This window comes from Dasypus novemcinctus, chromosome 14 (genome assembly GCF_030445035.2).
Source record: "Dasypus novemcinctus isolate mDasNov1 chromosome 14, mDasNov1.1.hap2, whole genome shotgun sequence".
Taxonomy (NCBI): Eukaryota; Metazoa; Chordata; class Mammalia; order Cingulata; family Dasypodidae; genus Dasypus; species Dasypus novemcinctus.
Genome location: NC_080686.1, coordinates 95912407 through 95928679, shown reverse-complemented (window position 1 = coordinate 95928679; position 16273 = coordinate 95912407). Strand labels below are relative to the sequence as shown.

Sequence of the window (16273 nt, the reverse complement as noted above, 5' to 3'; positions counted from 1 at the left end):
ATCCTTATGCCTCACTTTATTTTCTTTATGATACCTGCTGAGAGGCAAAATAGCAGTAATAACAGATATCTTTGTGCTGTTCCTGATGGTAGAAGGAATGTTTCCAATTCCTCATCACTAAGTAGGATGTTTACTGGGCGGCTTTGGTAAAATTAGGTAAGTTTCCTTCTATTCCTAGTTGATGAAGAGCTTTATCGTAACAGATATTGGGTTCTTACTAAATGATTTTTTCTGCATGTATTGAGATAATCATGTTTTTCTGCTTATATTGAATCACATTAAAAGGTTTTTTAACCTTCAGCCATTCTTGAATTTTTAGAATAAACCCATCTTGACCGTATGTTTTTATGGATTACTGTATTCAGTTTGCTAATATTTTATGTATAATATTTGCACCTATGTTCATAAATTAATTTGTGCCTCAATATTTTTTCTAATTGTGTATTTTCCTGATGTTTGCTTCAAGATCATAAAAGTCACATAAAATGTGTTGGGGATCATTTTCCTAGTCTCAAGTTAGAAGAGTTTATGAAAGTTTAAAATTATCTGTTCCTTTCCTTTTAGGAGTTTACATTTGGGTTTCTTGCAGATGTCTACTTGCTTCCCCTGTAGAACTGGCTATGAAAGAACTGACCTGGTCCTTCAGCCATCACCCCCATCCCCCCGTTTAGCCTATATGATAGAAACCTATGTCAGACAAGAGTCATTGAAATATGGAGTCTCTGACTTAGCTGGGGAAGAATGGAAGTATCATCAGGGAGCTGTAAGAAGGGGAGATGGGCACCTTTCCTCTTGATTAGACAGAGCCTGCTTCCAGTCTAGAGAATGGAGAAGGTAGGAAGTGTCTGGAGCAGGCTAGAGCAGAAGGGTCAGGAAAGATGGCATTGGTGAAATCAGCTTAGCCTTCAAACATTGTCTGTGGGAAGAATTTGTGACCATTCCTTAGGCCAAGTACTTGTGGGAGAAGGAAGGTACACTGCCCATGAGAGTGGCAGCAATGAGTCTGGGAGGTGGACTGCCAGTGGCAGAAGCTGAGGGGGTGTCATAAGAGGACCAGCCAAATATATTGATCACCCTGAGAGGGAACTATGCAGTGGCTCCAAGAACCCACAGATTTGTTCACAAGAAAAAGCCAGTTAGTGTCTGGGCATCTGCCCCACTTGGTACCAATAGCCATGTTACAACAGCATCAGTCACGTAAGAGCTGTGTGCTTCCTTCTGCCATCCATCCCCCCAGGCCCAAAAGTTGGAGGAAGGGGAAAGCTGAAGGTACCCAGAGAGGAGGGTTGACTTGAAGAGTGGATGCTCAGTGAGGGCTGGAAAGCAGACCGTGTCCCTCCCACAAGGCCCCACCTACCTAATCCTAAGCTGGGACAGAGGTGGGGAGGAATAGGGAAGGCTTCTGTGTGGATGGAAGACCGAAGCTCTCTTTAAACTGGACAAGACCGTTTGATCCCTGACGTGAGTCTTGGCTGAGATGAGGCTGTTCTTGAAAGTGACCAAGGGCTGCAGGTGGAGAAGAGAGTTCTAAAAAGGCAGGCGGGTCTGAAGGTGGTGGTGGAAGAACTCATGTTGTGTTGAGATCCTGATGGCCTTGTCTTTGTCATCACCTGACTACATACTTTTAAATGTATGGAAAAGTTATTTCTATACATTCCATTATTGAAGAGTTATTAAATTGATATCGGATAGTTTTTCTTAAGCACAGGTATAGTTTTTGTTTTCATTATCTACTATTTTAGATTGCAGATGGTTAAAGTGAACCACTTAGTCTCTGTCCAGCCAAAAAAAACCAACTTTTAAATGAGAATGAAACTAATTCTTTTAGTGGCAATTGGCTAGACTATTGTACTATAGTATAGATCTTATCGATTGGTTTCAATACCATGAAGAACTATAACTTATTAAAATACCTAGTTTAATTTACAACGTATAAAGATCCTAAGCAGAATTTTATTCTATGTTCTGTTTATGCTTTTTTCCCTTCACAGTTTACCAGAGGAACTGAGAGTGGGTCTGTCCCCTTTCTTTTTTTCTTTTTTTTTTAAATTAGAGAAATTGTGAGTTTCCAAAACAATCATACATAAAATATAGGATTCCTGTTCAGTACCCCACCATCAACACCTTTCATTAGTGTGGAACATTTATTACAATTGATGATAGCACTTTTTAAAATAATTGTACTGTTTTTTAACAGCAGTTACCTTTGTTACAATTGACGAAAGATTATTAAAATAGTTCTATCATCCATTATTTACTTTAGTTTTATTTTCCCCATATACCATCCTATTATTGCTACCTTATAGTAGTATCATACATTTGTTATAATTCATGAAAGAACATTCTTATACTTGTACTATTAACTATAGTTTGTTGTCTACAGTAGGGTTCACTGTGTTACACAGTTCTATGTTTCCTCTTCTAATTTTTATAATGTTAATATGTACATCCTAAAATTTCCCTTTTAAACCATATTCACCTCTATAGTTCAGTGCTGTTGATTACACTCACAATAATGTCCTGCCATCACCACCATCCATTTCCAAACCTTTACCATCAACCTAAACAGAAATTCTATGCAAGTTAAGCATCAACTCCCCATTCTCTAAACTCCCTGATATCCGGTATTCTAGATTCCAACTCCATCAGTTGCTTAGTCTAATTAGTTTATAACAGTGAACTCATACAATCTTTTATCTTTTGGTATTTGGCTTATTTCACTCAAAATAATATCCTCAAAGTCATCCATGTTGTCACATGCATCAGGACTTCATTCCTTTATACAGCTGAATAATATTCCACTGTATGTATATTCCACATTCTGTTTATCCATTCATCAGTTGATGGACATTTGGGTTGCTTCCATCTTTTAGCAATTGTGAATAATGCTGCTACAAACACCAATGTGCAAATATCTGAATTTCTGCTTTCAATTTTGGATATATACCTCGTAGCAGAATTGTTAGATCATTTGGTAATTCTATACTTAGCTTCCTGAGAACTGCCCAACTCTTTTCCACAGCAGCTGTACCATTTTACTTTCCTACCAGCAATGAATAAGCATTGCTATTTCTCCACATCCTCTCCAACACTTGTAGTTTTCTTTTTTTTTAATAACAGCCATTCTGGTAAGTGTGAAATGGTATTTCACTGTGATTTTGTGCTTTTCATGTGCTTTTTAGCCATTTGTATTTCCTCTTGGGAGAAATACTTATTCAAGTCTTTGGCCCATTTTTTAATTGGTTGTCTTTTTATTATTGAGTTGTAGAATTTCTTTATATATTCTAGATATTAAACCCTTATTGGGTATGTAATTTCCAAATATTTTCTCCCATTGAGTAGGCTGTCTTCTTGGCAAAGTCCTTTGCACAGAAGTTTTTAATTCTGAGGAGGCCCCATTTATTTATTTTTGTTGTTGTATTTGCTTGTACTTTGGGTGTAAAGTCTTACAAAACCATTGCTTATCACAAGATCTTGAAGATGCTTCCCAACATTTTCTTTTAGGAGTTTCATAGTCCTGGTTCTTATATTTAGGTATTTGATTGATTGTGAGTTAATTTTTGTATATGGTGTGAGATAGGGATCCTGTTTTGCTGTTCTTCCAGCACCATTTGTTAAAGAAACTGTTCTTTCCTAGTTGAGTGGACTTAGCAGCCTTGTCAAAAATCAGTTGGCCATAGATGTGAGGGTTTATTTCTGAACTCTCAATCTGATTCTCTTGGTCAATATATCTATCCTTATGCCAGTACCATACTGTTTTGTCCACTCTAGCTTTGCAATATGCTTTAGAATCAGGAAGTTTGAGTCCTCCAACTTACTTCTTCTTTCTTGAGACATTTTTGGCTATTCAGGACTCTTTACCCTTCCAAGTAAATTTGATAATTGGCTTTTCCATTTCTGCAATGTAGACTGGTAGAGTTTTGATTGGAGTTGCATTGAATCTGTAAATCAATTTGGGTAGAATTGGCATGTTAACAATATTTAATGTTGCAATTCATGAACATGGGATGTCCTTCCATTTATGAAAGTCTTCCTTGATTTCTTTTAGCAATGTTTTGTAGTTCTGTAAAAGTACCTTACATCCTAGTTAAATTTATTCTAGATATTTGATTCTTTTAGTTGCTGTTGTAAATGGATTTTTTTCTTGATTTCCTTCTCAGATTTCTCATTATTAGTGTATAGAAATATTACTGATTAGCTCTAGTAGCTTTGTTGTAGATTTGTCAGGACTTTCTATATATAGAATCATGTCATCTGCAAATTGTCATTTCCAATTTGGATGCTGTATTAGTTAGCCAAAGGAGTGCTGTTGCAAAATACCAGAAATTTGTTGGTTTTTATAAAGGGTATTTATTTGGGGTAGGAGCTTACAGATACCAGGCCATAAAGCATAAGTTACTTCCCTCACCAGAGTCTATTTTTACATGTTGGAGCAAGATGGCTGCCGATGTCTGTGAGGGTTCAGGCTTCCTGGGTTCCTCTGGGCTCAGCTCCTGTATTCTCCATGAGGACAGCTGTAGCTATGAGGCTCTTTAGGCTTTACCTCTCTCCACAAGGTCAACTGTAGGCTAGGCTATCAGGCAAATGGCTCTGTCTCTTTCCCCAGGGCTCCAGCTTAAGACTTCAGCATCAAACTCCATCAAAACTCCAACATTAAGAACCCTCATCTCTGTTCTTTGCCATGCTTTTTATTTGTGAGTCCCCACCCACCAAGGGGTGGAGACTCAACACCCTAATCATAACCAGTCATGCCCAGGTTACAGATCAGATTACAAACATAATCCAATCCCTATTTTTTTTAAGTTCATAACCATATCAAACTGCTACAGATGCCTTTTATATTTTTTTCTAACCTAACTGCTCTGATTAGAACTTCCAGCACAATGTTGAATAACAGTGGTGACAGTGAGAATCCTTGTCTTGTTCCAGATCTTACAGGGAAAGCTTTCATTCTTTCACCATTGAGTATGATATTACCTCTGGGTTTTTCATATCTGCCCTTTATCATGTTGAGGAAGTTTCCTTCCGTTTCTATTTTTCAAAGTGTTTTTATCAAGAAAGGATGCTGGATTTTGTCAAATGCCTTTTCTACACCAAACAAGACTGTTGTCTGGGTTTTCTCCTTTGTTTCGTTAATGTAGTGTATTACATTAATTGATTTTCTTGTGTTGAACTATGTTTGCATTCATATGGGATAAAACCCACTTTATTATGGTGTATGATTCTTTTAATGTTCTGTTGGATTCGAATTGCAAGTGTTTTATTGAGGATTTTTCATTTATATATGTAAGAGAAATTGATTTGTAATTTTCTTGTATCAATATCTCACTTTGGTATTAGGGCAGTGGCCTCATGGAATGAATTAAGTAGTGTTACCTCCTTTTCAATTTTTTGCCGGAGCTTGTGCAGGATTGATGTTAATTCTTCTCTGAATGATTGGTAGAATTCCCCTGTGAAGCCATTGGGTCCTGGGCTTTTCTTTGTTCCAAGGTTTGTGGTTTGTGATGACTGAATCAATTTCTTTACTTTCAATTGGTCTGTTGTGGTTCCGTTTCTTCTGGAGTCAGTGTAGTTTGCTCGTGTGTTTCTAGTAATTTGTGCATTTAATCTAGGTTGCCTAATTTTTTGGCATTCAGTTGCTCATAGTATCCTCTTATGGTCCTTTTTATTTCTGTAGTGTCAGTAGTAATGCTGTGCCTCTCATTTCTGATTTTACTTACTTGCATCTTCTCCCTTTTTTTCATTGTCAGTCTAGTAAGGCATTTATCAATTTTATTGATCTTACCCCCAAAAAACAACTTTTGGTTATTAATTATCTCTATTTTTTTTAAATTCTCAATTTCATTTATTTCTTCTCTAATCTTTCTTATTTCTTTCCTTCTCCTTGCTGTGGGATTAGTTTGCTGTGTTTTGTTTTTTTTTTTTTTCTTTCTAGTTCCTCCAGATACTGTTAGGTCTTTGATTTTAACTCTTTTTTCCATTTTAATGTAAACATTTAGGGTGATAAATTTCCTTCTCATCACTGCCTTTACTGCATCATTCATCTTTAGATATTTACTGATTTCCCTTGTAATTTACTATTTTATCTGTTGATTGTTTAAGAGTGTGTTGCTTAACTTTCATATATTTCTGAATTTTCCAGTCTTCTGCCTATTATTGATTTCCATTTTGATAAGAGAAAGTGCTTTGTGTAATTCAATCTTCTTAAATTTATTGAGAATTGTTTTTTGACCCAACATATCATCTATCCTGGAGAATGATTTATGTGCCCTTGAGAATAATGTATATCCTGCTGTTTTAGGGTGCAATGTTCTGTTTATGTCTGTTAGGTCTAGTTCACTTATCATAATACTCAGCTTCTCTGTTTTCTTATTGGTTCTCTGTCTAGATGTTCTATGTATTGATGAGAGTGATGTATTGAAGTCTACACATAATATTGTAGAGATGTCTGTTTCTCCCTTCAGTTTTGCCAGTGTTTGCCTTATGCACTATGGTTAGATACATAAATATTTATGATTGTTATTTCTTCTTGTTGGATTGCCCCTTTTTAAAATATATAGTGCCCTTTTTTGTCTCTTATAACAGTTTTGTATTTAAAGTCTATTTTCCCTGATATTTGTATAGCTACCCCAGCTCTTTTTTGGTTACTATTTGCATGGAATATCTTTTTACCCCATCTTTAACTTTCATCCTCTTTGGGTCTAAGGTGAGTCTCTTGTAAACAGCATATAGCTGGATCAGATTTTTAATCCATCCTGCCAATCTGTGTTTTTTGATTGGGGAGTTTATCCATTACCATTCAATATTAGTACTCTAAAGGCAGTATTTACTTCAGCAATTTTATCATTTGTATTTTATATGTTCTATCAGTTTGATATTGTTTATAAATTCCAAAAAGAGATATTGGATTATGTTTGTGAACTGGTCTGTTCCTCTGGGCATATTAGATTGGACTGGATTCAGAGCTTTCACTTTTATGATTTAGGCTTTGATTGGGTCCAGTCAGTAGGATGATGAATCCCTGCCCCCTCGGTGGGTGGTAACTCACAGAGAAACTGCATTGCAGAAAAGGGAGTTTGGAGTTTTGATATTGGAGCCCTGGAGAGTAAACACAGAGAGAAACAGATACTTGAGGAAGGAGAGAGAGGTCCATTAGACATGGCAGAGGCTCCAGGAAGAGAGATGAACCATTCACCTGATAGTTTACAGCTGGCCTTGTGGAGAGAGCAGAGAGAGCAGCTGAGCCTGGAAAGAAACAAACCCTGAGAAGAGAGGAATTCAGGAAGCCCGGACCCTTGCAGACATTGGCAGCCATCTTGCTCTAACACATGGCAACAGCCTTTGGTGAGGGAAGTAACTTGTTTTATGGCCTGGTAACTGTAAACTTCTACCCCAAATAAATACCCTTTATAAAAGTCAACAGATTTTTGGTGTTTTGCATCAGGATCCCTTTGGCTGACTAATATATATGTCATATCTTTTTTGGTGTCTCTTTTTATGCTTTTAGTTACCCTTTGTGATAATCTGCATTTCTTCTCACTGCATCAAGCCACTCACTCCTGTTTTTCCTTTCAGGCTGCAGAACTCCCTTTGGTTTTCTTGTAGGGCAGGTCTCTTGTTGACAAACTCTGTCAGTTTTTCTTTATCTGTGAATATTTTAAGCTTTCCCTCATTTTTGAAGGACAGTTTTGCTAGATAAAGAATTTTTGGCTGGCAGATTTTCTCTTTCTGTACCCTAAATATATCATACCACTGTCTTCTCATCTCCATGATTTCTCTCGGGAAATTGGCACTTAGTCTTATTGTGCATCCCTTGTATGTGATGAATCACTTTTCTCTTGCTCGTATAGAATTCTCTCTTTGTCTTTGTCTTTTGACATTCTGATTAGTATGTGTCTCAAAGTAGGTCTATAAGAATTTATTCTGTTTGGAGTGTGCTGTACTTCTTGGACATGTATATTTATATCTTTTATAACAGTTTAGAAATTTTCAGCCATTATTTCCTCAAATATTCTTTCTACCCCTTTTCCCTTCTCTTCTCCTTATTGGACATCCATGACACACGTGTTTGCATGCTTTATACTGTCACCCAAATTTCTGAGACCCTGCTCAATATTTTCCATTCTTTTCTCTATTTGTTCGTCTGTCTGTAGGATTTCAGACAGATTGTCCTGTCTTCTAGTTCATGGATTCTTTCTTCTGCCTGTTCATACCTGCTGTTATATGCCTATAGTGTATTTTTTTAATTTTTTAACAAATGAGTTTTATTGATACATATTAATAAAGCATAAATCCATCCAAAGTATTCAGTTAATGGTATTCCATATAGTGTATTTTTAATCTCTTTTATTGGGCCTTTCATTCCCAGAATTTCTGTTATATTTCTTTTTATACTTTCAAATTCTTTATGCTTACACATTGTCTTAATATCTCTTATCTCCTTAACCATATTTTCCTTCTTCTTGAATTGATTTAGGAGGTTTATTTGACCATCTTTGATTAGTTATTCCAAATATATGTCTCCTCTGACATTTCAATTTGTTTCCTTGACTGTGACATCTCTTTCTGTTTCTTTGTATGGCTTGTAATTTTTTTGCTGGTGTTTAGGTATCTGTTTATCTTGATGAGTTTATTCTGACTCAGTTTCTCTCTCTTGCCTCAGGTTCCACTGTTGATAGGCTTTGTGTTAAGGCTCTTCTTTGATGCTATTGGTCCATCTTATTCTAAGCCTTTATAATAGCCCATGTTTAACTGTTCAGATTTTTTTCAGCTCTTCTTCATCTGAATCTTGCCCTTAGATATGCAGTATAATTTTTAAGACTATAATTTTTGTATAATTGTTTCATCTCCAGAAGAAAACTTCCTTTTCTGTTCCTTCTTCAGAAATCTTGATCTGTACTGTTTGTTTTTGTTTGGTCTCTCTATATTTTTTTCTACTCCTTTCATTGTCTCTAGCTGCTTTTGCCTGGAGGTCAAATTCTGGATGTAGGGTCACCCCAGAGAGGACTTTCCCAAGTCAGTATTTCCCAGCCAAAAAAGACCAGGAACCCATGGAGGGGGCACAGACTGGCTCCACAGTGCCCTAGGGAGGGTATCAGGAAGGGCACTAAAAGCCTCTTTGACAGTTACCCAAAGGTGTGCTCTCCTGGCCTGCCCATCAAGTGCAGCCCTTCAACTAACTGTCTCCTGAAGCCCAGAGGAAGAACTCTATTTTTAAATCTCCACCACCTCTGCCCCTCTCTGAGGTAGAGTTGAAACAATGGCTGCTGCTGCCTTTGTCCAGGGGAGCAGGAGGCATTAATTAGTGCCTCTGGATGGCTGGATCAGTAGCTCAGAGCTGAGATCTAGAGTCCAAACTCACTAATCAAAAGCTATGATCAGTGATTGGCCATGCCCACCCCTGTTCTTAGGAAAGAGGATTTTTTATATTCCTTTCTGTCACTAGTGAGCTAGCCAGGAATTGGACCCCAAGGTGGCCTGCTGCAAGAGTGGGGGATGAATGCTGACAGCCACCATGCAGGGCAACTCACTGTGCTTTATCATAGTTTATCAACCTCTTCCTTCCTCTCTGCCCTGACTGCTCTACAGTGTTCTTCTGGTCCTTGAGCCATAGAAGAGTGGTTTCAGAAAGTTCCTGTCTGTTTAATAGCTGCTTTGGTAAAAGGACTGAGTCTGGAGCTCCCTACTCTGCCATCTTCCCTGGAAGTCCTCTATTTGTGCTTTTTAAAACTTGATTTTCTGTCTTTTGGGGTCTATCCCTTTAAAAAAATCTTATTTAAGATCAACGAAAATGAAACTTTTGTGTCTCCTCATTTCAACAATAACAAAACCTAACATTTACTAAGTACTCATTATACTGTGTACTAAAAGGTTCATGTGTATCTTTTCATTTAATGCCATTTCTAATAGAGTGTATATTCTAGCTAGAGATGAGGGATGGGATAAAGAGGCTATACCCAATGTTATCATTTGAATTTTGTCATTTTTCGTTCATTAGAATAAAATCTCCTGAAGTTTTGTCCCAGTTTGTTGTAGCATGCATAAGATTCCTGACATACATAAGATTCTCAATAAATATTTCTTGAATCCATGTTGAACATATATTGACTATCTCATATATCTGTAGATTCATCGTTTAATTCCCCCAGAGTCCACAAAACATGAATGGAAAAGGGAATAGAGCAGTGGATTTGAATTATGCAGAACTAGAGACAGAATGATTGCAAAAACCATAGATCCCTCTAATTATCTGGCCATTAGAACCAACTGCAAAATACAAAAATGCAGATTCCTAGACCTTACCCCAGATCTACTGGATAGAACATCTCACTGGAGCTCAGGAATTGGGACATTTTTAAAAACTCCCCTGGTGTATTAGTTTGCTAAAGTTGCTAGGAGCAAAATACCAGAAATGAATTGGCTTTTATAATGGGAATATATTAGGGGAAAGTTGTATAGATCCGAGGCTGTGAAAATGTCTAAGTCAAGGTATCATTAGAGATGCTGTCTCACCAAACTTCAGTCGAGGGCAATCCTGGACTACCGTTATATGGCAAGGCAAAATGGCAGGTATGCCATTCTCTCTCTGCTTTTCCTCCAGGCTCACCTTTTCTTTCAGCTTTGAGGTGCTCCGTGGACCTAGCCTCTTGGGGGCCTTGTTGCTTCATCTTCTCTGATTCCAGCCTCTGCCTCTCTCTCAACATCTTGGGGTTTCACAGTCTTTCTGCAGCTATAGGCAATCCTGAAGTCTTCTCTCACATGGCAGGATAAAATGGCAACTGTCTTTCTCTGTGTGTGTCCATTTATATAAGACTTCAGCAAGAGGGTAGAAACCTAACCTGGGTCATGCCTCACTGACATTGTCCAATCAAAGGCCCTAAAGTTATTTAATGAAAACTGATGTAATCAAAAGCAATCTAACCAAAAGGTTCCTTAACTGAATTAACAGAATCAAAGGATCTCACACCCACAGGAATGGGTTAGTTCAAGGACTGTGATCTTTTCTGGGATTCACAAAACTTCATACTGTCACACCAGGTAACTCAGATCAACTAAGTGTGTGAACTCTTGAGTCTGGTGACTGCAGTGTTGCTAACCTTCGACGCTGAAGGTCTGCCCCAATGCAGTGGCAGTACTTTCCTCCTGCTTGGCTAGGTAGGCATTTTGCCACTCAAACATGAGACAATAACTTAAGAAAGTGTATAGTATTTAAGGAGCCGAATTAAGGAGGAATCGCATACATCCATTATTGCTCTTATCCACTTTGTGTATATTTGTTCTTCCCTAGCCCATCTTCTTTAGAGAGCAATGACCACCTCCAGGCACCAGAAACACAAGAAGAAGAATACAACAAAAAGAAATTAGATGAAGATGAAGATGACAACCTAGCATTCTGGAACAAGCCTTCTTTGTTTACTCCTGAGTCTAGATTAGAAACTCTTAGACATATAGAAAAACAACGGAAAGACCAAGAAAAATTAAGGTATTCCATTTTTTCCTGTCACTGAAATAACAACAGCCTCTTATGGAGTATATTTTCTTGCTTGCACACTTTTTTACCCATTGTCTGTATTAAACCTTCGTTAGCCATCACTCATAGAATTTGCTTTCTCTAAGCATAGCTTTTTGTTGAATTGTATCTGCAAACATTCACATCAAAACAACTTTTTTAGTGCATCATGAGTCATTGCCATTTTATGTGCAGTTTTGTTTGTTTTCATATTGTTATCTTTTTAACCTTTTAAAATATATCTAGAACTAATATAGTCGAGGTCAGAGATAGAAGTTATCATAGTAAAAGAGAAAAACCACTTTGCAGGGCAAATGAGCTCCTTTGCTTCTTTTCCATTCTTTTATAAGATGAATAATTAGAAATTATTTCATTAGGCATTACATTTTCCTAATTAATTCTCTTGTACATTTAGTTGTATGCCTTCATTTTTGAATTGTTTAGATATCATTTGATTATTTGTTAGAAGCTGCAGATGCTTAAGCCATTAATTCCAGAGTAGCTTTTTCCAGCTCTGCTCAGCATGCTGTAGTCTACCCCAACCACTGGGTATCAGAGATTCTGGTTTTCTATAATCATTGACTCTGATTATATAGTCATTTTCATTAGCCATGGGGAAATGAGCAAGAACAATCTCTTCTGCTCTTGCTTCTTGGACTAGGGTGAAGCTGGTAATTCTAGGATTGCTTCTTTATTGTTCTAGATCATGGAAAATAGTGTAGTTCATTGAAATGTTAACTAAATTGGACCTGGGGGCCCATTTTAAGACGCAGAAGAATGTGAGTGACTTTTATAAAAATTAAGTTAACTGATACATAATCTGTGTTAAAAGAACAATAGAAATCCAGAATTCCATCATCTAAACACTTTTTCATCTGATCTTCTAGATCTTGTCAATATATGCCTATTTAAATTTTAGATATTTTCAGTAATATTTTAAATAGGCCTTATTTTCTACATGTTTGTTTCACATTATTCCATGAGTCCTTTACTCTTTCCTATATTTCTTTTACTTCTATTTCATGCCCTTCAAGATAATGAATATTAACAGAGAGATCTATCCCATCAGATCTTTACCCTCTACAATTTTGTAAATCATCTCTGCATATGTAGGACTGAGGACTCTTTTTTAACCAAAAAAATGTATATATTTGTTTTCACTACATATACTGTATGAAATACTGACATTTTTTAGGTAAAAAGCAAACACATTTTTAAAAAGCTGAAAATATTACATAATATGAATATACCACAATTCCTCCAATCATTTTTCCATTGGTAAAAATTCACCACAGTTCCAGGTTTTTGCTACTACAAATGATGCTATAATAAACATCTTTTTACGTAGAGCCTATGTACTGGTATTTTTATTTCTGTAGAATAGATTCTACTTGGTATTTTTAAAATTTAAATCTTTTCTAAAGCAGAAGCTGAATACACAATTGACAATTGTAAATCATGCATAAAATAGACTAATTTAAATATTCATGCCTATTTCATGAAAAGGAGTCTTGTCCCCCCCATTTGAATTATCTGGCAAATTGTCTGAGTCACAGTTTTGCTTTACAATTATAGATAGAGCCATGTAGAAATATAGCTTGATTGTCAGTTCCCAGCACAGAATTAAAGTAATGGACTTCGTGAGAGTAAGCCAATGTATTCATAAATGTCTGATTAAATTTTTCTTACCCTGTTTCACAAAAAATACTAATTGCTTTTATATTCTCTTTATTTTTTCCTACCCCTCATTGTCCCTGGTTCCCCAATCTTAAGTGAGAAAAAGAAGAAAGTGAAACCACCCAGGACTTTGATCACTGAAGATGGGAAAGTCCTGAATGTAAATGAACCCAAGTACGTGAGGCCAAATAGAGACCTGAAGAAGGAAAATCAGTGGTGTTGGGCACTTTTATGGTTCCAGTTACAGGTTCACTCTGCAAAAGATATATCTGATCCTTGTTAACACTTTTGAGTTTAATAATAGTGTCTTTTTGTGCATATTTAAAAAGCAGAAATCAATTATATCTTCAAGTACATAAAGCTATATTTTATTTTCTTGGCATCTGGAAAATGATCTCGGTATATGAAAATCTTAGTTCCTTATGCATTCCATAAAACTTTGGACACTATTTGATTTTATGCCTGCAAAGTCAGTGTATTACTTTTGTATTTATTAATTTTTAAATATATTTTTATTACAGAAGTTGTTAACTTACAAAAAGTCGTGCACATATGTAAAAATTCCCTTATAGTAACCCTTCACCAACACACCACACTGTTGCTATTTATTTATTTTTTTAAAGATTTATTTATTTAAAACCCCCCCCTCCCCCAGTTGTCTGTTCTCTATGTCTGTTTGCTGTGTCTTGTTTCTTTGTCCCCTTCTGTTGTCATCAGCGGCACGGAAAGTGTGGGCGGTGCCATTCCTGGGCAGGCTGCACTTTCTTTCACGCTGGGCAGCTCTCCTTATGGGGAGCACTTCTTGCGCATGGGGCTCCCCTATGCGGGGGACACCCCTGTGTGACAGGGCACTCCTTGTGCGCATCAGCACTGTGCATGGGCCAGCTCCACACGGGTCAAGGAGGCCCGGGGTTTGAACCACGGACCTCCCATGTGGTAGACGGACGCCCTAACCACTGGGCCAAGTCCGTTTCCCTTTATTAATGTTTAAAACTCTACCATGAACAAGTTGACTGAGACTATTGGTACCTGTCATTGACATCTACTGCCTACTCTGGGGCCCAGCTACAAAGCATTGGAGAACTAGGGAAGTAAACTTATAGGAATCCCACAAGTAAGTTAATGAGAGAGGAAGAATATTCAAACTGGAAATCCTTAGGGATTGTAACATCTGATCTACCCTATCTCTAGCTTAAAGGAATGCTGGGAGCCAAAATTTGGACCAAAAAGCCTGTGGACTGATCTTGTTTGATTCATTTCATTACTCAAAATCTAGTCATTCCATTTGGTATGTGATTACCACAATAAAGGTGCTGTCCCGACTCATTTGCATGCATCATTCATCTCAACTTTATAGCAGTCTCATGGGGTGGGCAGTTTTTCTATTTTACAGATACAAAACCTGAGCTTGAGTGGTGGAGGGACTTCTCCAGGTCATATTGCTCGTAGGTGGTGGACACATGACTGTCTAACTAACCCATGCTAACCCAGTATAATCATTTTCAAGATGGAGTTTGTAATCACTCATTCATACATGCATATACAATCACAATCACAGGCATGCACTCACACACACACAGTTTCTTTATCTGGCAGACATGAATGCAGCATAGGATACTATGCTTGGTGCTGGGGAACAGGTGTGAAAATGGCAGGTGTCTGCCCTCATGAAGCTTACAATCTAAGGGAGCTATATTCCAGGGGTTAAGGGAGGTCTCCAGAGCTCCAGTACCCTGGTAAGACCACCACTCCACAATACTCACCAGTTTACCTGCCCCAAACTAATTCCATGTAGGGTATCCTGTGAAGGACTAGTTACTCACCACCTCCCCCTCCTCTAGTCATGCCATGGCTACCCATTCTCACCCTCCCAGATCATTCATCTTCCTCCAGAATCTCATTCCATATGGCTTCTTATACACCTCCTAATCAACTCAACATCTCACCTCTCCCTGAATCCTCCAACCTTCCACTGTGCCATCTGAAGATTATTCTTTCTCAGTAATACCTGTATCCTTAACCTCTTCTATTTTATCTTCTTTCTCGAGCTGAAACTAAGGGTGCTGCTTCTACTGCCCTGTTTATTCTTCCTCACCACCTATGAAAAGTTATGTCTCAGAGCTACTTTCAGACCTCTTTTCTCCCCTTCCCCTAAAATTTCCTAGCTCGACTGAAGCACACATCCTCAGGATATACTGCTCCATACCCCTTATCGCAGTTACCTTCTTACCTCTGGGTCTACCCTCAGCCCACCACTCCTCTCAGTTCACTGAGGATTTCAGAACCCACACCATTGTCTTCTCTCTGCCTCTCCTCCTGTCATCATTCTAGGTGACCTTGTCATGCATGGAGATGACCCATCAAAAACCCTGGACTCTCAGTTCTTCAACAACCTCACTTCCGAACATCTTTTTCTCCACCCAACTTCAGCCACACAATTTCACTTTTATTCCTAGATTTGCCACCACCTTTAACAATTCCACCTCCAGAATTTTAACCTCCAGTTTCTCACTGAACACCATCTTTTACATTCCAGATAACTCCCTCCACTCTATCAATCACATGCTCCTGTGAGACACCTTAAGTCAATTCAGTCTGCTATTTTTCTTATTGTTCTCCACCTCCTCATATTCCTACTTTCTCTCCCCCTTCATTGATTTTATGGTTCTTCACAGAGATTAGTCCTTGGCATACATAGTCAACTTTCTTGTCCTTTTTCCTTCCATGATCATCACCTCACAAAACTCCAACCCTATTTAAATCTAATACGACATTTGTCCCTGGGCTTTCTCTCAGGCATGGCCAGAGGAAAACATTCAACTGTATTTGCTGGTCTTACTGTAGATGTGTGGACACAGACCTCAGAGGGACTTCTTGGGAATCTTAATATATTTTCTTGGGCAATTCATTCTCCCACTCTCTTGTAGGTTGCTTTCACAACAGTCTTCTTACCTCCAGCATTCCTTACACTTCCTCACTCTTCACTGAAAACTTCTTTTCTTATTTCACTGAGAAAACAGAAGCAATCAGAAGTTTGCCATCCTCCCAACACCCAGCCACCAGCATGCCTGTATCACCTCCACTATC

At 37.8% G+C, this 16273-nt stretch overlaps 1 protein-coding gene across 5 annotated transcripts in view; it reads left to right on the top strand.

Moving 5' to 3' along the window:
- Positions 1 to 16273, top strand: part of DNAAF11 (dynein axonemal assembly factor 11) — a 111889-nt gene that overhangs the window by 45421 nt on the left and 50195 nt on the right. For all 5 annotated transcript variants that reach the window (XM_058276054.2, XM_058276053.2, XM_071208037.1 and 2 more), the window contains exons 6-7: positions 11288 to 11482; positions 13283 to 13360. In XM_058276054.2, coding sequence (XP_058132037.1) covers positions 11288 to 11482; positions 13283 to 13360 — 273 coding nt within the window. The remainder of the gene's footprint in view (positions 1 to 11287; positions 11483 to 13282; positions 13361 to 16273) is intronic.